Source organism: Andrographis paniculata, unplaced genomic scaffold, assembly GCF_009805555.1.
Source record: "Andrographis paniculata isolate CXL003 unplaced genomic scaffold, ASM980555v1 Contig57END, whole genome shotgun sequence".
NCBI classification, from domain to species: domain Eukaryota; kingdom Viridiplantae; phylum Streptophyta; class Magnoliopsida; order Lamiales; family Acanthaceae; genus Andrographis; species Andrographis paniculata.
In genome coordinates, this window is record NW_026137592.1 from 429,611 (window position 1) to 454,765 (window position 25,155).

Below are 25,155 nucleotides of genomic sequence, written 5' to 3' on the forward strand. Positions count from 1 at the left end.
TATAATGTAATTAACCTTTCTACTTCAGTACTTATTAGAAAACATAAAAAAACAAAAATATTACCCACAAGAAAGAAAGGGTTTTCAAATTCGATCGGAGTTGGAGCTCGAGTTATCTGTGACTGTATTTCCATGGCTTCCTACCAACAAGTAGGTCGAGCTTCTAGCTTTGAATTTGCATGGGTTTATTCGAAGCTCCCCACATCTCACAGCCTACCCCTTCTCATTTCACTTCCAAATTCAAGAACCCTAATGGAAAAACCATGGAAACTCATGAAATCCCCATTTCCATCGTCTTGTAGTCAATCACCTCTGAATGATGACACCCATTGGCCTCCACCACAAAACAGAGAAACTTTGGGCTCTAATAGTTGTAGCAATCCCCATGGGAACATACCAAGAAAGGAAAGAGTGTTTTTCTTGGACGTTAATCCGTTGTGCTATAAAGGGAGCACTCCTAGCCTGCGCTCTTTCGCTCATTGGATTTCCCTTTTCTTTTCCCGAGTCAGCCTCAACGAACCTGTCATAGCTGTAAGTGCCTTGTCTGTAAGAGAATGGATGTGGCCAATTCTATGAAAATGGTGACGAAATGTTTGCATTTTGATCATCATCTGCACGACGGTTCTATTTTACATCTTTATCGTGAATGACTGATAAATGATTCTATTAATAGGTTCTTGATGGGGAAAGAGGCAACGACTATCGAAGGCAATTATTACCATCGTATAAAATGAACAGAAGGAAAACCAAGCGAAGGTTACATGCTGCTGAAAGTATTCCAAGGAGAGGGCACCATAAACATGTCTTGGATTTTCTCCACAAATGCAATGTTCCGGTGAGTTGCGACGAACCTCAAATCTATTGATTATCTATTCAAAGTTGTAGACTTGTAGTTCTACAAACATTTGAGGCTGAGAATTGCAGTGAGGTTATTGACAGTATTTGTGGAGGGGTGATAGCAGTTAGAAGTTTCAGTATTTTCTAATTGAACAATGATGCACCCGATATCTTTATACCGTATGATTGTTTGTAAGTTTTTGCCTATTTCTATATGCAATCTAATGGTGTTACTAAACATTGTTTGCAGTGTGGAAGGGACCATAACTTGTCTATACTTATGAATATTCTTTATCTGCTTCAGACAACATGCATCTCATGCTACGTTTACCATTTTTAACATACAAACAATGCGCATCCAAAACGTAAAGTATGACTCTATTTTGTAAAATTATAAAACTTGAGATGAATTAGGCTAATTTTAGGTCTGGACTAGACTTTTAAGTTATGGTAGTTTTTCCGAGAGCCATTGCTAGAAGTTTCGTCACCAAAGTGCACATGATATTATCGGAGATTAAGTTGTTTTCCGAAGATATGGTCTGTGCTAAGAAATCAAGTACATGACAGAAGATCAAATAAAAGCTTAAGTACACTGGTTGATTGATTAAGTTCTACATTATGAAACTAGAACATCTAAGTGTTTTTGGTGGCATGTCTGACACTTCAGGATTCATATCTATTAGAAGACAATATGGTGTAAATTACTGTAGCCAGTTTATTTGAAGCATTCACTTTTGACCAGCTCTTATTGGCTTTACTTGAGTTGCTCAATCATCCCGTAGCCTGGCACTCAGGACATGCTGCCCAACCTTCACCGTACTGGGGGACCAAGCAAGGCGTAGACATGGCTTCATTCTGTTCATTTCCTATACTAATCATAAAACTCCATGAGAAACTCGATGTTGATATCAGAAATTCAATGTGGATTTTTTGTTTGCCTGCTCCTAGTCATCATGGGAAAGTGACCTCGAAATAAGAACCTGTGTTATACTATCAGTATCAGACTTGACGTAAAGGATGAATTTCTCTGTGTATTTGGTCTTAGTTCCTCCATGCAAGTTTCATTATTTGTCAATGTTCTCTCCATGCAAGTTTCATTATTCGTCAATGTTCTAACAGCAAAAGTAACCATCATGAAGTTTAATATCCTACCTTAGAACTTACAACTAGCTTATTGACTACTTGAATTATCAATCTTGCTTCTTGCAGGTTGTGAAGGTTGATGAGCATGAAGCAGATGATGTTGTTGCGTCACTTGTTCAGCAAGTTCTGGTAAAGGGGTATCGAGCTGTAATCGCTTCCCCTGACAAGGATTTCAAGCAGCTGATATCAGAAGATGTTCAGATGGTTATACCTGTTCAGGAGCTGGATAGGTGGTCCTTTTACACCCTAAAACACTACATAGCTCAGTACAACTGTGACCCCGAGTGTGATTTGAGCTTAAGTAAGTGTTTTGCACTACCTCGTTGCAGGTTTAAGCGCATTGTATTAGGATTATTCATCATAAGCTTGAATGAAATGCCATGAAGTATGAGGGGTTAGAATCCGAGCACCATTTGACGCTGCTACAATCAATAATTTTATGACTCTCAAAAGTAGCTACAACTAGGGTCATATCTTTTTCCCTGAAAATCAATATAAATAAACTGAATTTGGGATATATTTCAAATGGCATGCATAAAATTATTCATGATCTGTAGATCTAATTTTTATAAAATTGACTGCTAGATATGTATTCTTTTCAATACGTTGTGTTACAAACAACCATGAGCCAGAGATTTAGCTGAAACAGTAGTATCATAACAAATTAAAGAAATACCTAGGTGATGATATACATAGATAAATAAATGCATTGTTGGTGTTAGTATCTGAACATGCTCCTGGTTGTCAGGATGCCTTTTAGGTGATGAAATAGATGGTGTCCCCGGCATCCAGCATCTTGCCCCTGGTTTTGGTCGAAAGACTGCTTTGAAGCTCTTGAAGAAGCATGGGTCTTTGGAAAACTTACTTAGTGCTGTCAGCGTGAGAACTGTTGGTAGACAATATGCACAGGATGCCCTAACAAAACATGCTGATTTTCTGCGAAGAAATTATGATGTTCTTTCATTGAAGAGGTAATCACCTTAAGTGAAAAAAATGTATTTCATGCTTTAGCATTATTCTCTTGCCTTCCTCACTGACCAATTACCTGGTAACATTCGTTCTTGGTGTGGATTGCATCTTTCAGGGATGTTAATGTGCAGATTGAGGAGCAGTGGCTAGCTAGAAGAGATGGGAGGAATGATTCAGTAATTCTATCCAATTTTATGGACCTTTTGAGTAAAGCTCAGGATCTCAAATGCCTATAGTTCTCATTCAGAAGGTAAGGTAATACTTTGCTGTTTGAAGCACAAATATTTTCTGCTGTTCCCTATAACCCTTTTAGCCAAAGGGAGCAGACATAATTTGGATATAGAGTATAACATTGAGGTTTTGTTAAACATCATAGACTTGTGCTAAAATACTGAAGCTGATGTTTTATTTCTTGAGCTCATTCCATTACTGGAGATTTTAGAAATCTTTTATTAGCCCTATTCACTAAGTATAAACATGTTTTCTTCTGTTGTGCTTTTCCCATATACAGATGCATTGAGCCGCCCAGTTTAGATGAGTTTGTGTTTCCTTACAAAACTAAGATGGGTTCTTGCGACAAACCTGGGACTAATGAACTTCAGTTGCAACAAGGTTAAACACCATTGACTATGTGAAGCCGAGCAGCTGTCTGAAAAATGGAAATCCCGCTTTCATATATGTTTTTTGAAATAATCTTTGTTCTTATCAAGTTGCAGTGCACAAATAACTTAAGATCTCTGAAAAAGGAATTGAGGTAAGTCTTTACATTCTTTTCTCACAACAAGAATTAAGGTTCATCATATTTTCATTCTTACATCTCTCACATTTGCAGCGGTGAAGTTCCTTGAACTTGTTGTGGCAGCAGCCGCCAAAGAAGAAATATAGAACCGTATTGGCCTTGCCATAAGCTTAATGTTTAGTATTTCTTGTCCCTTCACCATTGATTCAACAACACTTTCCATATTTCACACTCTGTGAATTTGCTCCTTTTGCTAGATTCTTGATTAATGAAAAGAAATTTTACTGTGTATACATACATACATACAAACAAGTACAGCCCTTGAGTTTGATTTCAAGATTGAATTTTAGTCACACTCTGTGAATTTGCTCCTTTTGCTAGATTCTTGATTAATGAAAAGAAATTTTACTGTGTATACATACATACATACAAACAAGTACAGCCCTTGAGTTTGATTTCAAGATTGAATTTTAGTCACATTCAGCAGTGTTCCTTCAAGGATATCTGCTTGGGCGCTTGGGGAGCATCCAGTGTGGTGGGCACCCCCACCCACCCTCCCACCTACCCCCAATAAATCTCAGAATAATTTAAAGTTAACAAACCCATAAATGCCTGTGGATCCCACTAATTAATGAGGTTCAATGACCAGGGTTGGAATAGAAAAGGGTCCCACGGTGGATTTGGAAAGCGTCTATGTGATTGTAATTATGAAAGAAAATTATGGTTATGTGCTGACTATCCATAGAGGAACAAAAGAGGAATAAAATATAATATAATAAATTAATAGAGGCTGAGCTGGAGCTATATATATATAATCTGTGTTGAATTTGACACCATTCTTCTTGTTGAAAGCTCTCATTCATTCATCGGCTCGCAATCACACCAGGGGGATAGCATCATCATCTGGGTCGTTTCTTTGGTGGGTTTCTTCTGATTTCTGTTCTTGTTCTTCTGATGTATCTTGAATATATGTTCTTCTGCAATTCCTCCTCTGTTTTTTCAGCTAGGGAAGATCTATTTTGGCGATGTGATTCTCTCTAGATTATAGTTTTGAGTAGCTCTTGTGTGATTTATGTGTTCAATTAAGTGAAGTGTAGTTATAATCTTGACTGTGGTTTGCCCAAAGCTAGCCTATTGATTATTTTCAACAAGGATTTTATATAGAGAAGGAATGATCTGTAAATTGTGCATTGACTGGAAATGTGGGGGAATTTTAGGGATTTTAATCAGGAATACCATAAAAATGAAATCTTTCTATTTTCCTTATCTGTTTTATTTATTATTTTGGCTTTTGATTATGCTGCTGTTCCTAGTCCTGTAAATGAGAGGAGATTCATGGTATTTGCTGGTTGAGGAACTGATGTATGATTTGTTGAATTAGGATCTTGAAAAGCTTGAATTGTAGTTATTATTGATCTTTGATGATAATAGTTATGGTGCTATTTTGGCTCTTTCTTTCTTCCTTAACTGCGGATATTGGAAGTTGTTGTTGAACTCCAAGCTGATTTTGTCGTCTTGTTTGCGAAACTATGAAGGTGTGGCGACGTGGCTCCATGCCCGTTCCGATAAGTAATGGCTGCAGCTAAACAACATTAGATAATGCACATTTATTAAGTTTCTATATATGTTGAAGATTCCGATCTTCTTTTGGCATTCCCCATGTTTCGTTGTATTGCGCTTTCTTTCTCTTGCTGTAGTCTAACTGTTGACGACAAATGGAAAGATAACTGGGGCTTTTGTCGCGCGCGAACATCTACATTTATAATGTGTTTTGATATACACATATCTTAGGTTTCTCTCTTGATTGAGACTGTGATCTTCTTGTCTCCGTTCATTTAATGAATCTATACATTTTCGCTACTCGATTTACACTAGCTTTTAACATCATCTTCAAACACATCATAATTCCGTTAACGTTTGTGTTGCAGGGTGTGATCGTCGAGCAAATAATTTGGACGTCCATTTCTAACATGAACAACGAGGAGCAAACGTGCGATCCTAAAGAAAAGCTGAACGGATTGAATACAGTGCAAAAATGGGATCCGCATCAAACTCAGAACAATCTGTTGATCTTGGAGAAAAAGATCGGCGAGCTTCGCAATGTGGTAGAGGCGGTAGGCACGCAAGTTCCTGGCCAAGGTAACGCCATTTTGGCTCAGCAACAGCTTATGGTGAATGCAGAGCTCACTTCGATTATAGTTCAACTAATATCTACAGCTGGAAGTCTTTTACCGTCTGTGAACCACACCATCGCCCGTCCGGAGGAAGCTCGTATGGATATTACGAATCAGTCAGGTGGAAATTCGAGCAAAGTCAACAATCTGTCTCAAACTGGTTTCCCGAGTTCTTTTGGGGCGAAACAGAACTCTCTGGTCGAAGATCATGACATGAAAAGTGACGACGAAGCTGAAGGCGAGCACCTACCTCCGGGATCATACGAAATCCTCCAACTTGAGAAGGAAGAAATCCTCGCGCTGCACACGCATTTCTGCTCGGTATGTGGAAAAGGGTTCAAACGCGACGCAAACTTGCGGATGCACATGAGAGGCCACGGCGACGAGTACAAAACTATCGCTGCGCTTTCGAAGCCGAATCGGGGATCCGATTCGGGGACAGCGACAGGTCTTGCCAAGAGATATTCGTGCCCGTACGTCGGCTGCAAACGCAACAAGGATCATAAGAAGTTCCGGCCTCTGAAAACGATCCTCTGCGTGAAGAATCACTACAAGCGGACGCACTGCGACAAGAAGTACACTTGTAATCGATGCAACGTGAAGAAGTTTTCGGTCGTTGCTGATTTGAAGACGCACGAGAAGCACTGCGGCAAAGATAAATGGCTCTGCTCCTGCGGCACGACCTTCTCGAGAAAGGATAAGCTTTTCGGGCACGTCGCTCTTTTTCAAGGCCATGCTCCCGCCATTCCTGTCGACGAAATTAAGCCACCTGCCGGAACATTATCCGATCAAGAAAAGCGCGGCGAACTGGGTAATGTAGTAGATCCGAGTGTAGCTGCTACTGGAAATGTTATGGAGGTTGAAAGAGGAGCTTTGGAGGATTCTCCGGATTATTTATTGCCTGACTTCCCTTATTTTCGCGACTTCGATGAAGACGACGGTGGTAGCTTCTCCTTCATGTTGTCGGAGGGCGGCGGCGGCGGCGGCGGCTTCCCTCCGAGTAACTAATGGTTAGATTTGAGTTGAGAGTAAGAGGACGATTTTTTGGACATCGTTTTATTTAAGTCGATGGTTCTTGTCGTTTTAAGTTTAGCTGCAGACATGTTTTGTTCTTGGACATCAGTTTGTTCCTTCACCTTCACAGTAGTGATCAAGCCCATAGATATATTTATAGTGCTTATATATGTGCTCTTTTAGTTTGGCAAATTTAGGGTATATTTCTTTTTATTGGCTTATAAAAATTTTGATTTTGAATTTGATATTAAAATAAAATATGATATGATAGTTTTATTTTTTTTGGAAACAAAGAGTTCTATGGTTTAAAAAGAAAAATACAAAAACTAAGGTTAAATTTGCGAAAAGAATATATATATACTTTTTTTTAAAAAATAATTATATTTAAATTATTTTAATAAAAAATCGAAACCTTCAAACTTAAAAAACATATATATACATATACTTTTACATCCTCAAGTCATGTAAAAACGTAAATAACTTTAAAATATAGAGGCCCAGGCGAGGCCCATTACTATGCAAAAGTCCAGCCCAATAAGATGATCGAAATCCAGCCGGCTATGGCGAATGGCGATGGCTTTCTGCCATTCTCCTCTCCGCTCGGCCGTCGTCTTCCACTTCTTCAAATAGTCGTCAGTCAGCTCTTTCTCTTAAGGTGCAATCGTCTTCTTCAAATTGGATTTAGCTTTTTTCTAGGGTATGATGTTTGATGCTTTCTGTTCAATAATATTAGCATCTGTGAATTCAATCGAACTTTGCTCGAAATAATTGATTCCTGTAATGACTCGGCCGATCCGGTGGACGGAGTATATGCTCTAGGGCTTTGAATTTCCTTCCGAATTAGTTTCTTTTAGCTGAATAAGACATTGAAATTTACAGTATGTGCGCTGTGATCGAATACGGTTTATATGTTTTCATGTATCCATCCATACCTCTTTTTGCTTGAAATGATACCTTAAGTGCTGGAATGGTCAAATTTTTTGCAGTTTTTCGTCCATTAGTTGTTCCACTAGAAATTTAATCAAACATGTTGTGCACATGTTCTTAAAGGCTGCCTCTAAGATAGAAGAGCCAATGAAGCACATTGTGAAGATTATGTCATTGTTGGTGGCCATGTCGGCTGTTTGGATTAGCCTTTTGCAAGCATCTATACTTCCAAAGAGCTATACATGGTAACCATTTCTGCCTTTTCTGTATAGGTTTTATGACTTGATTAATTTGCATTCTGCAATCTGAATCTTCATTCTTGGTGAATGATCATTCACAGTGCTTTCTTGTCTCTGCTTCTAGGCAGCTGCCCATCTACTTCGTCGTATCGCTCGGATGCTATGGTCTGTTAATGGTTGGAGTTGGTTTGATGCACTTTCCTGTTTGCCCTCAAGAAGCCATTTTGTTACAACAGGTTGCTCAATCTTTTTATCAATCCTTATTTGCAACTCTTTGTTTGGTATTTTTTTCGAATGAAGCCTCTGTAAAATTTGAAGATCGGGAAAGAATTGCCATTTTTTTGGCTGTTGTTTGGTTGCATTGATTCTGATTCTGAATGTTTATGGAAAGTATGTATTTGCTGCGTAGGATATCGTTGAAGCAAAGGAATTCCTCAAGGAGAAAGGCGTTGATGTTGGTTCGAACTGAGCGTCGCCGGGCGATGGACGGACATATTTACATTTGGTAACAGCTGCCGAATGTTGTTACAGTTATAAAAGGTGTGTTATTTTGACAAAGGGGGAATTATTTTTACTGGATTTGGCACTGTAGAGATGAAATTTAACTTGTAAGCAATAGAATTAATATTTTTGGATATCAGTTCCTTGCAATAGAGATCGATTTTATGGCTGTCTTTGTTTCTAAATTGTTTTGTTTCTACCATATGAGCTTCAAAGTAGTATTCTTAAATCCTATTATTACATCCTGTTTAGTTCAATCGAGTCGAGTATCTCATCTTCAAACTCGGCTCAAGCTCAAATTTGAGCTTGATTTATTATTACAATTAACTGAACTCGAACAAACTTCAAGACGATCTTTCAAGTAGATCGACTCGAAAAACTCTTAACTACAGCTATATAAACACGACATGTGGCATAAAGCAAACTTTTGACTTCTCTAATACGTCCATAAGTTAAAAACAACACATTCATAATCAAGCTTGAATTTAAGTTCATCATCTAGACAGTCGACAAAGTCGGGATGACACAAGTTCCAGTTTTCACCTAAAAGATAAACAAACACTAAGCATCACTTGCGCCTGCCTTTTCGCGATTCTCATGGAACAGTCTCACCGTTGAGTATATCAGAGAAGGCTCGGCCATGGCGCCATTTCCATAGTCACCGCAGGCTAACCTCTTCATCACCGGTGGGATAAGAGAAATCCCGAGATCATCGATAACCATGAGATGGCGCTCGGTGAAAGGGTTGTTCCACATAAATGTGTTCATTGCCGGCGCCACAAATATAGGTTTGCTGTAGTCCCATGCCCGAACAATACAAGTCAGCAAGTTATCGCACAAACCTCCAGCTATCTATTAACACGAAGAAATGGGCATGAGTCAAAATTCCCAAAAATTAGAACACACAAAAACCTCAACCCAAGATATCGATACCTTGCCAAGAGTGTTGGCCGACAACGGCGCAATGATCATAATATCAGCCCATTTTCGTAGCTCAATGTGGAGCACTGTATCGCCTACTTTATTCCAACTCGTCCATTCATCCTCATCCGTGTAGAGAATCACATCCTTGGGTAGCGCCGCCCTGTCTACAAAATGGAGTGATGCCTTGGTCACAACTGCTTTGACTTCAGCCCACTCAGAAAAACAATGGCAAAGATTAGCGAATTTTATCGCAGCCACACTTCCACTGGCTGCAAGGAGAATGTGTGGTTTCTTCGAGCCATTGCTTACTTGATATAAACTCAAATCTGTGTTTGTGGGTTTGGAAGACGCCATAACCTACAAAGAATCCAACAGCAACATGAATGTGGCGGACATTCCAAAGAAGATCACAGCTAATTTATTGCCACAAGCTAGACCAGAATGTCCAGTTATAAGTGAGGAGATGACAACTTGGGAAAGAACATTCTTAACCGTAAGATTCTTCACTGTTTCCCCAAAAGTGATGCAAGCAACCGACAAAAGGGATTAAAAATCATGGCCAGAAAACGCAAGAACATTAAGGTTTGTAGAAGCAGATTTTGTTTTATTTTTGCAAGAAGTCTATATTACAACAACTTCCTGGATTTTTCTCATCTTTTTTTCCGCAAAAAAGTATTTAATGCGTCAACCAAATAGCACTAAACCATGGATTAGCCAATTTCATAGATAAAGAGCTTACAGTTATCTGTAATACTGAACTTCAACACAAAACTACTTTCAGCAACCAGAAGTTAACCACATTCGCACTTGAATAACTTCTAGCGAAGAAATTGAAACATATACATACATGTGTGTATGTATACGTGATATAATTCTCCAACATGAAAACTAAAACTTCAGAAAAAGCCCAAATACAGAAACTGCAAAAATAAGATCAAACCTTTCACCATCCCCTAAAACCCCCCAAAAACAAGGACTACGATCTTGAAACAAAATTCACAGAGAAAACCATGACGGGAAAAGGACAATTGTAAACAGCAGATCAAAGGGAAGCAAGAAAAATACCAAAATCAAGTGAATCAACCACTCGCACTCCCGGAATACAAAGAATTAGAAAGGAATTACCTTGAAACAAGATTTGCAGCGAAACCCACAATTAAGGAATGAAATATGGCCTCCGAATTGGGGAGCGGGATTTTGACTGATCTGCCAACTAATTATGCAAACGTTTCAAGGACCATCATAAATTGATGCGAAGCTGCGCCATAAAAGCAGCGTTTGAATTTCTCTGTAAACTGTAAAGGCTTTTCTTAATGTATATAATTAATGTGTATTTAGCTTAATCAACATTTTTTCATCTTCTGACAATTGGGCATTGGCATATTAGGAGGCCCATATCATAATATTATGGACATTCAAGGTCCATTTATTACCACAGCCCATAAGCCCATGTTTCCTATCCATCTTATTATTCCAAAACAAATGCATTCTTGCATATCTACACGGTTCAGTTTCGGTTCCTTCGTTATCTGAAGTGAATCTTCGATTTTTCATTTGATCATAAAACTATTGGTGTGGTGGCACCGTGGCAGCTATATATTAAATTTATCATATTATTTTTTACTAATAAATATTTATTACAGTACTATAATAAAATACAGTTGTTGTCCAAATAAATTTAATTCTAAAGTGAAAATACAGCTCTTAACTTTATATTTAAAATATTATTTACATATTTTCTACATATAATATATATCCACATTATTTTACTAATTTAATTTTGCAGATGGTCTCATTCACTAATGCTGCCTTAGCTTCGAATAATCTTAAGTCACATTAGCCAATCAAGAATTATTAATTTGTGAAGCAACCCAAGCAGCCAACCTAGACAAACAAACAACCAATTATGCTAACCATCACTTTCACAAATCTGAACCCAACAGCCAGCCAGCCAGCCAGCGAAGCCACCATTAAATTTTCTCCACTATGTATTAATTGAACTAAAATGACTTCCATCTCATTTTTGACAAGTTTCTAAATCTCTGCAATACTTTCAAGTGGTAGGAAATCATCCATCCAATCCAATATGCCCACATTTTGCTACTGAATGTTATTTCAACACTAGTGTTCAAATAAGCTAAGGGGACAAGAACAAAAGGTGAAACTCGTATATAATAGCAAGAAGAAAAAGAGTGGAAAATGAGACCAAATTTCATAACTAATAATTAATCATGCTTAACTGCATAACAAGTAGCATTGTCCAAACTCTACCAGCAGAGTTCCTGCTTAACTGCATATATATATATTTGCACATGTCTAACAATGGTTCCATAGTCTAAATAAAGAAGAACCAGAGTCAAAGAATCCTTCTACCATATTTCATGCTTTGGTTATAAATTTGCAAGTTCAATGTTCATCTCCATTTCCTGATTACGATTGGAGCTCTGTATGGTAATGATAAATGATTTCAGCAAAGCGTGCGCCATTGCCATTATCTTAGATATAGTTATTCCCAATCCTGATGCTTATCAATTCAAATCGCTGTACAGCCTACAATTATTTCAAACGCTAGTCTCGATTCCATATCCAAATAATAATTGCGATGAGATGTTTAGTGGCTTTACCTTCCATGAATCCAGCCGCCGTGCTCCACTTGAACTCTACTCCCAGCTTCGATTGGAAATTGGAATATACGTCACCAACGAATACGTGTCCCTCACACGAAACTCCGATAAATTGAACGAGAAACAGAACGCAACAAGTACTGCAACCATCGACCTGGGCGGAACCAGAACTACTTTCAAAACAATCGCCATCATTTCGAGGTTCAATCGCGAGGAAGACGATTTGATTGGGTTTTCTACATATATGGATATATATATATATATATTGCCGTTATATGGTACGGTGCGGTTCCTTGTGTCCGGTGCTTTACAATTCGAACTGAAGTCGCTAAAAAAAAATGTCCACAGCAATTTCAAGAACCTTTTCATAATCGACTGTTAAAGATCAGAAGCCACGTTGGGGCATATATATGATCTTTGCCAACATATCATTACATAAGATTCTTCACAAACACACACACACTTAGCACAGCAAACATCTATGGGCTATGGCCATGGTCTTTACGACAGCACCAGCAGCTGTATATATATATATATATATATATGGATATATATATGATCACAAAAATTACAAGCCCCATTATAAAACACAAAACTAGGCTGGAAGAGAAACCTTGAGGAAGGATTGCTTCATTCCCAAACATTTTATTTTTTTGTTGTTCTTCTTTAATGGAATCCTCCTGCTGACATGGCCTTGGTAGCTGCCGCTGCATCAGCAGGTGGTGCTGGCAACAATACGATGGCTAAGATGCCGCTGGCGGCGGCTGCCACCGCTCCCAAGACGAATGCCGGGAGGTTGCCGCCTCCGAATAAGTCGTCCCATGGCCCACTGGCCACAGACACCACCATCTACAGATAGACAGGTAGGTAGAAGAATAAAGATCAAGAATGCAGGTCCATTCTATGTATGGAGATTTCTATATATTCCAGTTGAACTTTATGCCATGTTGTGATGTATATCATGGCATCCATGGAAGTAAAAGTAAGGCCCTTTATATAATTATTGAAAGAAATGGAGAGACAAAAGTCAACTGGAAAAATAAATTAAAACTCCACTATGGCAGTGAGCCAATAAAATATTACCTGTGGGATAACTATTGCAAGATTCAGCACTCCCAGAGACAATCCTGTAGGAATAATAACACAATAATGATAGAATTATAATCCTACTTGTCACAAACAAGATTCAGAAGAAAAATTCAAGTATACACTTGGAATCTATGTGTGTTTTCTTGAAGTTACCTTGTCCAGCTTTTGAATTTGCATTACTTGAGAAAATAGAGGCCAAGGCAAATGGGATGCTGTAAGTTACCTGAAAAGTAAAAAAAAAGAATTAAGGAAAAGATTATGAGGGCTGATGTAATGTTTTTGTCAAGGAGTCAAATCACTGTGAGAATGTTTGTGCCAAATTGTGTTGTGACAGAAAGAACCCTACAACAGTTAAGATGCCACTCCAACAACCCATTTTGAGAACAAAAAAAGCAAAGGAAGAATGGCTTTAATCATGGTTTTTTATAAAAGTCAAGACTTCTAGTAAGTGGTTGTCCCACACAATATGGTGTTCGTTTTCTATACTGATTCTTTTTAAACTTCAAGAAACCAACTTACCTGCCACTAAAATAACAAGCAAAGCAAATTGCAAATTGCAAACTGTGATCTTCTCTTCTTTTCCTTTTCGGTTAAATATTTTGCAAAAATTAAATCTTGACAAGTGCCCACTTCAAGAAATCATTACAACAAGAGACATTCAAAGGTGCCTAACTGCTGTAGATCAGATATGGCTGCTGCTTAGACAAGACCATCATGATTTCAACAACGAATCCGGGGATTTTAATCATACATGCATGAATACAGATAGATAGATATATACACCTAACATGGCCACTGCCTTTTTATTTGGAAAGAACAAAAACTATTCTTTTAAACATTATACCCGCTCAAGAAATGAATAAACTAATTAAAGAAATGAATGAACTTTTTCCTGTTCCAGATTCTTGGAAAATACCCTTTGCTAATACTTTATACCCAAGGGAATTAATTAGGGGAACTTTTGAGTAAGCAGTAAACCTAATTGCAGATATGGGTGGCTAGACAATTTTTGGAAACATCCAAAAGAAACCCTAATCTAATCCTAAGCATTAACTGCAGATTAATCCCAAATCAGACCATAATCTTGTAAAAAGAGATTTGTGTTTTATATTATTATCCCATGGCTGCTTCTGAGATGAAACTTTCACTATCACTCTGATAGGGACATGTAAATATATTCAGTTCACATTTAATAATTAATCAAGAAGTTTTAAAGAAAGATTCCTATGAAAATCTGGTGGAAATCGACATAAAAACATAAAATATGCAGCGGTTTGTGTCACATGTGAGTACTGTTCGATGTATGAAATCATCAATTGTAATGAACATAAAAAACAAACAAAGATTGAATTAAGAATCAATATACTTACAGCTAAAGGGATCCCGAGGACTGAAAAAAGCACCAGGGCCCCCACCTTGACGCCCGCCACCGGCGGCAGCAGCGTCCCGTCGGCGGCGTGCCGCCGTGAGTGCTCGGCGATCTTGGTTATGACGACAGTCATGGCTAAAGATGCCGCCAACACAAAATTCACAATCCCCCAAAGTTTCTTCACCCCACCTAGCCCACGAGCCCCGAATTGAATCCCCAGCGAAGCCAATCCCAGCACCACCGAATTGAGCATCAGACCCAACGCGCCGGCGCGTACGCCCTGGTCGTAGAGCTTCCCCACCCCGACCTCCCCGCCGTACACCTCCTTCCCCATCCAATCGGTGTCGAACAGCAGGAAAGGGAACCAGGCAATCCAATTAAGGCAGGTGACCAGAAGAAGAATCCACATCGGCCTTGGAAGATCCCTGAGCGCGCCGAAGAGCTCGCCGAACACCGGAATCCCCCCCTTTTCAGGCGTCTCCGGGATCTCCGCCGGCGGGGTGGTCTCGCCGACAATGGCGAGAGCTAAGGTGGTGAGGGTGATCAGAAGAGCTATGGAGATGAAAAAGCAGCTCTTCAAATTCGCGCAGTAGATGTCGCAGGCTGTGGTCTTGGAGAAAGGGAAGATCCTGTAAAGATGGGTGTAGGAACCGGCGGCGTAGCCAAGAACATTCCCCACCGCCATGAAAAACGAGAACAGAGCATTTGCAGTACCCATCTTCTTGGCGCTGCCGCACGACAAATCGGCCAGCAGTGCCCTACAGGGCCCCTGAAAACATCAATTCGATTTATTACCAACCCTATTTCATCAAATCCCAATTAAAATTTATAAACAAAAACAAAAACAAAAATTCAAATCGTACCTGCAACATATTGTTGGCAACATCAAGAATCCAAAACCCGACAACAAAAACGGCAATAGCCCTAGGCTTTGCTCGTTTCTGGAGAGAATCTCCGGCGGCATGGCCCATATCGGCGGCGAAGCCGATTAGAAACACGGCCATGGCAACGAGCCCGGCTCCGGCGGCGATGAACGGCCGGCGACGCCCGAACCGAGATTTACAATTGTCGCTGTAGTATCCGACGATGGGCTGGACAAGCAAGCCGGAGACTGGTCCACAGAGCCAAATGAATGCCGCCCAGGTGTGGGGTATTCCGAGCAGCTGAACGTATGGAGTGAGCAGGGAGAGCTGCAGAGCCCACCCGAACTGGATGCCGGCGGCGATGGACGCCACGAGGACAATCTTCCTCATCGGCTCCGCCGCCGGCGGTGGCTGGTGCTGCACCTGGAAAGAAGATGCATCAGCGTTGGGTTTCACCTCTCCTCCAGCCGTCGTCTCCATCAAACAGTTAGTTAATCAAGCAAGCAGGCAAGCTAAGCTCTCTTTGTCCCTTGTCTGGGCACAGTTTGTTTCCGTCGGCGTGGCCTATACGTACAATGGGTGTATGTATACAATCGTGCAGGTGTAAGTGCAGGTGCAGGTGCAGGGGGTGGGTTGGGACAGTGGTAGGAATGCGGAAAGAGGGTCGGGATCCTGCTGTATTTATAATGGTTTTGGCGGGGAATAATATCGAACCAGCTGGGTGGGGTGGTGGTCGGGGGGTGGGGGTGGGGTGGGGTGGGGTGCTTATCCATATGCCGATTTGGCGTTAGAAAAATCAATTCTTGGACTCGTAATTCAACCCTCAAGGCAGCTTTTTCGTTTCCTGAAGTAAAAATTAATGGATGGTGGTGGGCAGTTAGCGTCCCTTTTGGCCTCTTCTGTTCTGTTCTAATTTCATCTTCTCTCTGCGGAACAAACGGCGCCGTTTCTGCCGCGCCACTGCCGCTCTAACGACGCCATTTTCTCCTCTCTTTCAACTCTTGCTGACTACATGTAAATTAGTATGGGTTTCTTTTTTTAATTATTATTATAATAAATTGTTGTATTGTTATTATTTAAAAAAAAAAAATTGATCAAGAACTCACGTTATATTGAAATTTACACGAGTAATAAATGCAACTGCACATCAGTCTCATTTTGTAATAATATATAAATAGAATATTAAATTCCTACTTTACCAACACCCAAGTCAAAAGCGAGTGTTATATAATCCAAGTTACAAATCCCCACATATTAAAATAATAATTTAATTATCATGTCACACCATCCAAAAATTATTGAATAAATTCGATTTTTCACTAATATATATATATATATAGCTTATTCACATTTTGATTTAACCCCTCAATCTCCACTCCATAACTGAATTTACAACTATACCCTTTTGGGATCCACCAAGCAGTTTTGTCTTGAAGATTTTTACTCGATTTTCAAAAGGTGGGTATATATTAAAGTGGAAGAATATATATTTATTGGGCACAATCATGTCACAAGGTTCTCTTGTAAATTCCAAAATGCACCAAAGATTAATGTCTACAATAATTGATAATTATTTAATATAATTCGTAACTATATAGTATATTTGTAACATTATCATATGCCGAAAGGAAATAACTGGAAGAATAAAAACTACTGTTAATATATCACCTAATTTAAAAAAATATTATTAAAATAATTTAAAGAGTGGTTGATATTTAATTCGAATCAGCATTTTGTGTTTTTGTGATAAAAAAGCGACAAAAAATTCTGTGTTATCTAAGCAACCGACACGCTATTTCTTTATATTTATTTATTTTTCTTTAATTAATTATTACATTTTGGATATTGGAATAATTCTATCCACAAGCCTATTCCATGTGTACAATTATTACAACTGATCTATCAATTTTTTAAATTCGAATTGCATTGTGTTAATATAACAAAATATAGCCAATCCCATTAATAAAATAAAATAATATAATTATATAAAAACGTGATAAACTAAAATCAAGGTATATATATATATATATCTATTTACAAATAATAATAGTGTGTGTGCAGTGTGTGTGACATGAATTTTAAAATTTCTAAAAATAACTAATTAGTTTTCGTCACGACTCTTGCTATAAATTGCAAATTGGAATAAATTATATTTAGGTAGAGACGTGAGTGCTTACGCCGGAATAAATACAAAGTTGGATTCACAATTTAAAATATTTTCAATGGAATAAATTTTAGAGAGTTCGTATGTGACCAACAAAGGAAGAAAAAAAATAAATGGACTGTATAACGATAATAGTTACTATTTTATTTTATTTTTTTAATAATGTGTGAATCTACTGCTAATAAAAATAAATAAATAAATAAAATGGGAAATGAGAATGGATAATGTAGAATTTGAGCACTTCAAAAACAAAAACTGAATAAAATAATTATAGAGTGGTTAAAAAAGGTGCAGGCAAGCATTTACTTGAGACTAGCCTGACATCTGACTAATTTAGGTACCCCATCACTCTTACTATGGGAAAACGTGCTTTATCAATAAATAAATAATTATTACATTTAACCGATAATGAAATAAAATAAATAGAAACCAAGAATTGTAAAATAAAATATAGAAAAAAAATAAAAACTGAGGTGGCAATTGGTATCCATGAGGGCTACAAATGAAGACATGTATGTATGTATGGCAGAGAGAAGTGGGCACAAAAGGACATATATGCTGGTGAGAGAGCCAGTTTCTGACACAAAACAGGTGCCCATTTTGGTAATTTCACAGAAAAAGGACATTGGAGGTGACGTGACAGCAGATGCTAACAAGGACACAGGATTTTGAAGATGGTCCAGAAATGAAATCAGGATTCAGTATGCAATGAAATATTATGCATCATCATAGTCATATTACATTGAAATGAAATGAAATGAAATTACCTTTGTTGGAAGATTGTGCAGACAGAACAGTATCATCATTTATTGTATTTCATTTTCATCATCACCATCAGCCTGCAGCAAACTCAGCCATGGAATTATCTCACAGTGGTATAAATTAAAACCAGGAGGAAAGGGCCACCAATCTTTAGATTGATTCATTCATACAACCTAGGATTGATTTGATTATATTAGATTGTTTCACCAAGAAAGAGCCACCAATGTTTTTTGTTCACAGCATACAGAGTATAAATCCCAAACGGGAATGACAACCATTGCTAAATTATCTGTGAATTTAGCTTAAGATTTATTCAGATCAGATGAGAGGTGATGTCTTGGCCAATCGAACAACAAGAATCATTGTGTCCCATTGGCCAACAGGTCATCGAGGTCTTTCTGTGCAGCGAGAGAGGTCGAGTTCCTGCAGAGACAGCAAGCAAGCAAGCCAAAGAGTGAAGAAGATTGCCTGGTGTGGTGTTTAAAACAATACTAACTCATAACTTATTTTGCAGTAAAATTTGTGAACACACAAAATAAGTAGTCAGTCTGATCTTATTGAAGCATATTCTTTAATTACTCTTACAGTATATACTAAATATATCATAACAAAAAATTTATTTGTTACCAATGTTTGGTCCAAATTGGACATATCCCCGACTCCGACAGGGACGACAACACAACGGAGGATAACTGTTCCAGTTCTACCAACACCAGCACTGCAAGAGAAGAGGAACACAACGCAAGTCTGTCAACTAAAAAATCTATTTCTAGGATAGTTATATATAGTAAATCAATCACATTTTGAAAGCAGACCTTATATGCACAATCAATGGTTCAGTATCACTAAGACGATAAGAACGAGCATTAATCATTAATGCTACAACTCCATCATCTGGCCATTCAGGACACTGGGTGGTGTTCAAAGCCGAATCAGGCGGCGGCTCTTCTCCCTGCAAAAGCAGTCGCATCGCATTGCATAAAATAAATCGCTGCATATGTTAGATCAAGTGCACAAAGGTCGGTAGATGGTTAGTTGCCTGACTTGCCAACACCGCATGATTAATGAAGCATTTGTTATTGGTTGTTCCAGGTTGAAACTGATGCATTTGCATCCAAACTCTCTACCTCCATCCTCCTCATCCTCTGCTCGGAGTTGGAAGACTATCTGCATTACCAAAACTCCATCAGATCAGATCAGATGTCTGTAATAGCAATTTCATTTTATAGAAGGAGGATTCTATTCCAAGATTGCGCACACAGTTAGCAACAAGCAATTGGGTGAGTGTGATCACAATGACAACAAAGCAATGGTGTTTCTGTAGCATCATTTCTTATCTTAACAAATCTGTGGCAAATGGCAATGGAACCTTGAGTTAGTTGCTTTGCTGCAAAAACAATAACAATAATAATAATAAACCCAGAGCAGAGAGAAACAGATTTCAGAAGGCCATATCAATAGATAAACCAAGCATTATTATTACATTAGGCTCTGTTTGGTTTGGTTTGGCTGAAGGTCAACCCAACTCTACCACCAACCCTAACTCTAGATCTGCCTGCAATGCATCACCCTACCGGCCGAATCCTACCAACCCTTAACCCCAAGACGTACGTGCGAGCACGGTCAAAATGTGATTTCTTAGTATTCTTTTCAGTACTATTAAATAACAACATCAAATAGACACGAGAAAACATGCCAAAACCAGTAGGCTGTAGCACAGGGTGTACAAAAGATTGAATTTAGCATATATTCAAATACTGAATTACCAAATTCATAATTTTCATTTAAATTTGAAATCGATTGATAAATCATAAATTGATAAATTTGCATATCCTGGTGAACAGAAAAACTTAAAACTGTCATATCTGCTGAGCTTTGAGGAATTCTTTAGGAAATCATACTTCCATCTCATATATAATAAATGTAAGAATATAACTTCGGCTCACCTGCTCATTTTTGGGCCCATAAGATGCAAGAAAAAGACACCTCGAAGATTTTTCTAAGTCAACCTGCAATATAAGTGCAGTATGATTATTATAAACATATCAAAAATTAACCACATATTGATCAAGATTTACAAAACCGAGTTGTTTAGCCCCTCTAAATAGCTTAACTGTATCTCTGATCCATCTTCAGCAACATGTGGAACAACATTATTCCTTGATTCCCTAATTACTTTGCTGAATTGCTGGGGGCTGAGCTAATTAACATACATGGCAAGATATCAATGTAGCTGTTCTTACTTCTTATTGTAATTCACTGTTGCTTGATTGAAACATGTGACAAGCAATTGGACTCAATAAATTACGCACAATCAATCAAGAAAACAAATTCATTGATCACAAATAATACGACTTGAGTCAGCGGGAATGGAAAAGAGAGATTACCAGAAATTGGAGTCTCTGAGATTTAAAGGACACGGCAATGGCGAAGACGACGGGATGAACACCACGGACCGGCCCCAACCGCCGTCTGGGTAGACAGGACCGTCGAAGTCACCGGCCTGAAAAAATGCCGACCCGGTTCACATCAATATTCAAATTCCAAAACTAAACCGTGGAGACGGAGGGAAGACGACGGCGACGCCGAAGGCCACCGCGAAGACGAGACGCCGGCAGCGGACACGACTACGGCGAACCGTGTGACTTGACGTTTGGTGCAAGCAAGACCCTCACAGTAACTTTCAACAGTAATAGAGGTTGTTTTTTTTTTTTTTCTTTTTAGTGATCATATACATGGTGTGTTTGTTCGAGGGTTTGGATTTTGGGTTGTACGATATGATATAGATAAGAATTGATGTGATTTGATTTTTAGTATAATATAAAAAATAAAAAATAAATGTTTGATTTGATATTTTTGGAGGGAAAATTTTGTGGGAAGAGTAGAAATCCCACAAAATCCCCCAAACAAACACACCCTTACTAACTTTAAAATTTTTATAAAATGTTTAATTAATTTTATAATATAAATATTCCACATATTATTAGTAAAGTTTATATAAATTCAAAGCAAATACAATCCCAAACAACAAAACAAGACCTAAAGAAAAAAGGGTGATGACATGAATTAAATCCAATATTCCAAAACTTGCAAAAAAGGAATGGCTAATAGTGAAGGCTTTCCATCCAAGTAGGGTCATCAAATTCAGGTAACAACTGCAAATCTTCCGAACAAGACAAAACTTTGGTGTATCAGAATTAAGAGCACTATCCTTTAAAATCAAATCTTTAAAGCCCCCTTTCGAGATGTGTCACAGTTATGAGCCCCACCAAGTTACTACACTGCCCTTTCCTAGACTTGGCACTTGTCCTAAGAAAAAATCCCACTGATTCACTAAAAAACAAACTAGCCACTATGCATCCGACACCTTTGCTTCATAGACAACCACTCTTCAATCCATATCCACATTATTGTATTTGGATTGCCACCATTGAACAAGGTTCAAAAATCATACACCATTTTTATTTGAATTCAGGTTCGAATATAGATCGATCACATTGATTTAGGCCAACTATGAATCATAATATTACTGATAACACGTTTACATAACCCCACGTCTCAAAATTCCCAAAATCTTGAACCCTTTTCATCATTCATGATTTGATGCAATAAGAGGACAATGTGATCTCCAAGAATCGTACGGAAAGCCACACATACCAAGCTCCCTTCATCTCTGATCTTCTACAACCAACAGCCCTTTTGTCTCTTCATCAGGTTCACACTTACCTCCCATTTCCAAGCTGGTTCCTTTCATGGCTTCACCTTCCCAATCAGTGCAATGCACTGCATAAAGAATCGAAACAGCACATGCTGCCTGCGCCGACAGCAGGCCTAGCCACAGCCCGGGGAACCCGACGCCGAGATAGAAAGCTAATCCGACAGCCACAGGAGTGCCCACAAAGTAAAATGAGCCAAGATTGATCCGGGCGCCAACAGCCGGCCTGGCTGTGCCCCTCAGGATGCCGCAGCCGGTGGTCTGCGGGCAATTCCCGAGCTCACACAGCCCTATTATTGGCAGAACTGATGCTACAAGGGATCTCAGCATCTCATCCTTTGTGAAAATTCCACCCCATTTTGTCCTAAACACTACTGTCCAAACCACATTGATCAGCCCTATTGCAAATGCACTAGCTAATGCCACTATTGCAGCCAATTTGGCTTTGTATGGTCTGCCTGCGCCCAATTCATTCCCCACCTGCAAGAATTCATCAAGAATGATCATAAATCATAGTAATTCATAAGAACATTAGGGGATATTTGAAAAAAGTCTTACCCTAGCTGAGACACATCCAGCCAAGGCCATAGGGATTGTATACATAAGACTAGTGGTCTGAATCATGATCCCAGTGGCCGCCACGGCAAGCTTAGGATCGGGCAAGTATCCGGCGAGCACGGTGACAATCTCGTACCACCACCACTCAAGACATATCCCAGCACAGCTAGGAACAGCAAGCTTTAGCAGATGGAAGATCTCTTTCCATGTTCCATCTCCAACAGCTTTCCATTTCCACTCCCATCTCCCACAATAACAGACATATACCATCATCAGGACCATCATATGCAGATTTGTGAGAACAGAAGCCATAGCCACACCAGGTACCCCCCACCCCAACCCCATCACAAGAACATAGTTGAGGGGGATGTGGAAGACCACTGCCAGCAAAGTGCACCACATTTGGGGCTTGGTCACTCTCTGTGACCTCAAATAAACCCTCAATGGCTGCAGCAGAGTGTTGGTCAGGAGATCAGGAATTGAGTAAATGCAATAGGTTGCAGCTATGGAGGTGATCTCCCTGTCCTGCCCCATGAACACCATGATCGACTCAAGATTGATCCACAGGACACCAATGGGGATGATAGCCATTAAAAGGATGATGATCATCCTGTGGAGAGACGCCGACAGGAGGTCGAGATCGTTGCAGCCGTAGGCCCGGCTGCACACCGGCTCCAGCCCTGATGCAAGCCCAACAAGAACTGAATAGCCGGTTATGTTTGTGAAGCCGATGGAGAGGGCGCCGCCGGCTAATTCTAAGCTGCCAAGCCTGCCCAAGAACAAGACTGAAACAACAGCTCGAACATAGACAAGAAAGTTCATTGCTGTTATGGGAAGTGTCATTGCCCACAGCTCCTTCATCTCAGCAACCACCTTCGCAAGAAGATTGTTTGAATCCAATAAAAGTGGACACTGTAAGAGATATATCAACAAATGGACAACACTGGTTTTGATAAGGATTTAATTACCTGTGGCTTGGAAGGAACTCTGTGGGAGTAGAAATCAGGGCCCTTTTCAGCCATTCTTGCAAGTTTGGAGAAACAGCTTTCTTGTCTTCCTAATATGGTATGTGGCGAGCAGAAAATGAATTGAACGGATCAAGAACACCTTAGATAGAAGATGAATAGAGAAGTTTGTGAACAGATGAACATATGTGGGGCAAGAAAATGAGAAGCTCAAGAAGCTGAAGATGGTTCATAAACCCTCTTGGCTTTCAAGATTCTCACTTAATGTCTTAGTGATGACATCAAAGCAGCGTAGCATTGTTCTGTGTGCAGTGTGGACAAGAATCTTGACAGTAGTAAATAATGTTTTTTATTATTACTAATCTTCAGGGCTATTTGCTGGGTTAGCTTCAGCAGGCCAAAAGAGGGGGATTTTATAAAGATCAAAAAAAAGGCGTCAACTTTTAGTAATGGCGGCGACCGTGACATGAGCTTTTATGGGGTTTCTGCAGCTGGAAAGGACACATGAGAGTAAAAAGAAATAAAGCAAGAAAACAATTTTCAGACAGAGAAATAGGGTTGGGAGAAAGATGGTAATATACAGAGACAACAAAAGACCTATGTATGTTTGGTGTGTAGTAACTTCACAGAAGAATGAATGAGTAACTGAACAGTGGCGCCTTTGATCTTCTTCATAAACTGCCAAGAAAGTGGGATTACAATTAGGAAGCCCGAAATTTTGGAATTTATTGTTTGTGTGGATAAGTAAGGGTTGAGTATTGTTCTTTTGTTCATCTGACTAGAACCATTGTCATCTATTGTGAAATTTTGCTTTGCATTGAATATTTTGGAAAAGGACCCTCACTGGGGGTTAGGTGTAGGGTGGAACATATGCTTCTTCTCTTCATGAACACTAAAAAATAAAACTTGTATGGTTTTCATTAGCCATCAAATATAGGTCACTGTTTATGTGCTTATAGATTGCCAACAAGAAACATTCTCACAATTGAAAGTGCTAAGGAAAAGGGTTCCATTATGCTCAAAGAATTAGGATAGAACAAATATGTGTATATATATATATGTATATGCTTGATGGCTGGGAGATGTATCTTACGATGGCTGTAAATGATTGGTAATGCCCTATTTATATGAACGGTTCATATCCAAAATATCATAGCTTTGTCACTCTAACCGAATCTTGTAATAAATAAGGACACGAACTTCAATTAAAGAAGAACATCCCTCTAATGGAGAATAAGCATTTGAAGGCACAGCATCATCCCTAAATCAGTGTGGGTCCTCTTGCTTTAAGTTTCTTTAAATTATGTTTGTGTTGGTATTATTATAAGGCCAAAATGGGGCTCAAGTATCGGCCTGACCTGTTGAAAGACCTAAAATTTCAAAATGGGCCTCATGTAATCCCTAAAACGCGAAATGCGTGGCGGAGTTCTTGCTGTCTTTTGCACGTTTCTTCGATTCATTTTGATTTTGATATTGACCTTGATTTGCCAAGATAAGAAAAGATTCAAACTGGGTTTGCATGAAATGTGTTGTTAGTTATTCAAAATCATTTGATAAAAAAAGTTGGCTTGATATTGGG

General features: G+C 39.0%; 7 protein-coding genes across 17 annotated transcripts; 3 read left to right on the forward strand and 4 right to left on the reverse strand.

Moving 5' to 3' along the window:
- Positions 1 to 44: 44 nt before the first annotated feature.
- On the forward strand, positions 45 to 3,979 carry LOC127256978 (uncharacterized). 2 transcript variants are annotated; one of them, XM_051283221.1, is made up of 7 exons: positions 45 to 531; positions 674 to 835; positions 2,047 to 2,281; positions 2,729 to 2,951; positions 3,065 to 3,204; positions 3,461 to 3,703; positions 3,782 to 3,979. In XM_051283221.1, exons 1-5 carry the CDS (start codon positions 133 to 135, stop codon positions 3,183 to 3,185), a joined length of 1,140 nt encoding a protein of 379 aa, XP_051139178.1. In that variant the 5' UTR covers positions 45 to 132; the 3' UTR covers positions 3,186 to 3,204; positions 3,461 to 3,703; positions 3,782 to 3,979. The 2 variants fall into 2 exon arrangements, with proteins under 2 accessions (XP_051139178.1, XP_051139176.1); XM_051283219.1 differs by having other exon boundaries at positions 46 to 531; positions 3,065 to 3,199.
- A 144-nt stretch (positions 3,980 to 4,123) lies between these two features.
- LOC127256977 (protein SENSITIVE TO PROTON RHIZOTOXICITY 1-like) lies at positions 4,124 to 7,042 on the forward strand. Of its 2 annotated transcripts, XM_051283218.1 has the most exons (3): positions 4,124 to 4,607; positions 5,617 to 5,827; positions 5,906 to 7,042. In XM_051283218.1, the coding sequence occupies exons 2-3, from the start codon at positions 5,659 to 5,661 to the stop codon at positions 6,868 to 6,870; spliced, it is 1,134 nt and encodes a 377-aa protein (XP_051139175.1). In that variant the 5' UTR covers positions 4,124 to 4,607; positions 5,617 to 5,658; the 3' UTR covers positions 6,871 to 7,042. The 2 variants fall into 2 exon arrangements, with proteins under 2 accessions (XP_051139175.1, XP_051139174.1); XM_051283217.1 differs by having other exon boundaries at positions 5,617 to 7,042.
- Positions 7,043 to 7,396: 354 nt separating this feature from the next.
- LOC127257444 (dolichol-phosphate mannose synthase subunit 3) lies at positions 7,397 to 8,712 on the forward strand. Of its 4 annotated transcripts, none has more exons than XM_051283875.1 (4): positions 7,397 to 7,531; positions 7,927 to 8,048; positions 8,167 to 8,278; positions 8,452 to 8,712. In XM_051283875.1, the coding sequence occupies exons 2-4, from the start codon at positions 7,951 to 7,953 to the stop codon at positions 8,509 to 8,511; spliced, it is 270 nt and encodes an 89-aa protein (XP_051139832.1). In that variant the 5' UTR covers positions 7,397 to 7,531; positions 7,927 to 7,950; the 3' UTR covers positions 8,512 to 8,712. The 4 variants fall into 4 exon arrangements, with proteins under 4 accessions (XP_051139832.1, XP_051139830.1, XP_051139831.1 ...); XM_051283873.1 differs by having other exon boundaries at positions 7,431 to 7,531; positions 7,863 to 8,048; XM_051283874.1 differs by having other exon boundaries at positions 7,436 to 7,573.
- Positions 8,713 to 8,814: 102 nt separating this feature from the next.
- LOC127257443 (probable phosphopantothenoylcysteine decarboxylase) lies at positions 8,815 to 10,775 on the reverse strand. The gene is made up of 3 exons (XM_051283871.1): positions 10,593 to 10,775; positions 9,477 to 9,824; positions 8,815 to 9,395 (listed from the first exon to the last, which is right to left on the reverse strand). The coding sequence occupies exons 2-3, from the start codon at positions 9,819 to 9,821 to the stop codon at positions 9,105 to 9,107; spliced, it is 636 nt and encodes a 211-aa protein (XP_051139828.1). The 5' UTR covers positions 9,822 to 9,824; positions 10,593 to 10,775; the 3' UTR covers positions 8,815 to 9,104.
- A 1,657-nt stretch (positions 10,776 to 12,432) lies between these two features.
- On the reverse strand, positions 12,433 to 16,073 carry LOC127257278 (sucrose transport protein-like). The gene is made up of 5 exons (XM_051283658.1): positions 15,413 to 16,073; positions 14,551 to 15,318; positions 13,334 to 13,403; positions 13,175 to 13,218; positions 12,433 to 12,940 (listed from the first exon to the last, which is right to left on the reverse strand). Exons 1-5 carry the CDS (start codon positions 15,890 to 15,892, stop codon positions 12,758 to 12,760), a joined length of 1,545 nt encoding a protein of 514 aa, XP_051139615.1. The 5' UTR covers positions 15,893 to 16,073; the 3' UTR covers positions 12,433 to 12,757.
- A 2,409-nt stretch (positions 16,074 to 18,482) lies between these two features.
- Positions 18,483 to 21,039, reverse strand: LOC127257407 (protein-tyrosine-phosphatase PTP1-like). 6 transcript variants are annotated; one of them, XM_051283805.1, is made up of 7 exons: positions 20,726 to 21,039; positions 20,285 to 20,347; positions 19,597 to 19,725; positions 19,383 to 19,505; positions 19,154 to 19,290; positions 18,966 to 19,056; positions 18,483 to 18,761 (listed from the first exon to the last, which is right to left on the reverse strand). In XM_051283805.1, exons 3-7 carry the CDS (start codon positions 19,666 to 19,668, stop codon positions 18,723 to 18,725), a joined length of 462 nt encoding a protein of 153 aa, XP_051139762.1. In that variant the 5' UTR covers positions 19,669 to 19,725; positions 20,285 to 20,347; positions 20,726 to 21,039; the 3' UTR covers positions 18,483 to 18,722. The 6 variants fall into 6 exon arrangements, with proteins under 6 accessions (XP_051139762.1, XP_051139766.1, XP_051139767.1 ...); XM_051283809.1 differs by lacking the exon at positions 19,597 to 19,725 and adding an exon at positions 20,453 to 20,533; XM_051283810.1 differs by lacking the exon at positions 19,597 to 19,725 and adding an exon at positions 20,453 to 20,603.
- A 369-nt stretch (positions 21,040 to 21,408) lies between these two features.
- LOC127256878 (protein DETOXIFICATION 54-like) lies at positions 21,409 to 23,715 on the reverse strand. The gene is made up of 3 exons (XM_051283101.1): positions 23,580 to 23,715; positions 22,612 to 23,484; positions 21,409 to 22,533 (listed from the first exon to the last, which is right to left on the reverse strand). Exons 1-3 carry the CDS (start codon positions 23,631 to 23,633, stop codon positions 22,006 to 22,008), a joined length of 1,455 nt encoding a protein of 484 aa, XP_051139058.1. The 5' UTR covers positions 23,634 to 23,715; the 3' UTR covers positions 21,409 to 22,005.
- Between the last annotated feature and the right edge of the window lie 1,440 nt (positions 23,716 to 25,155).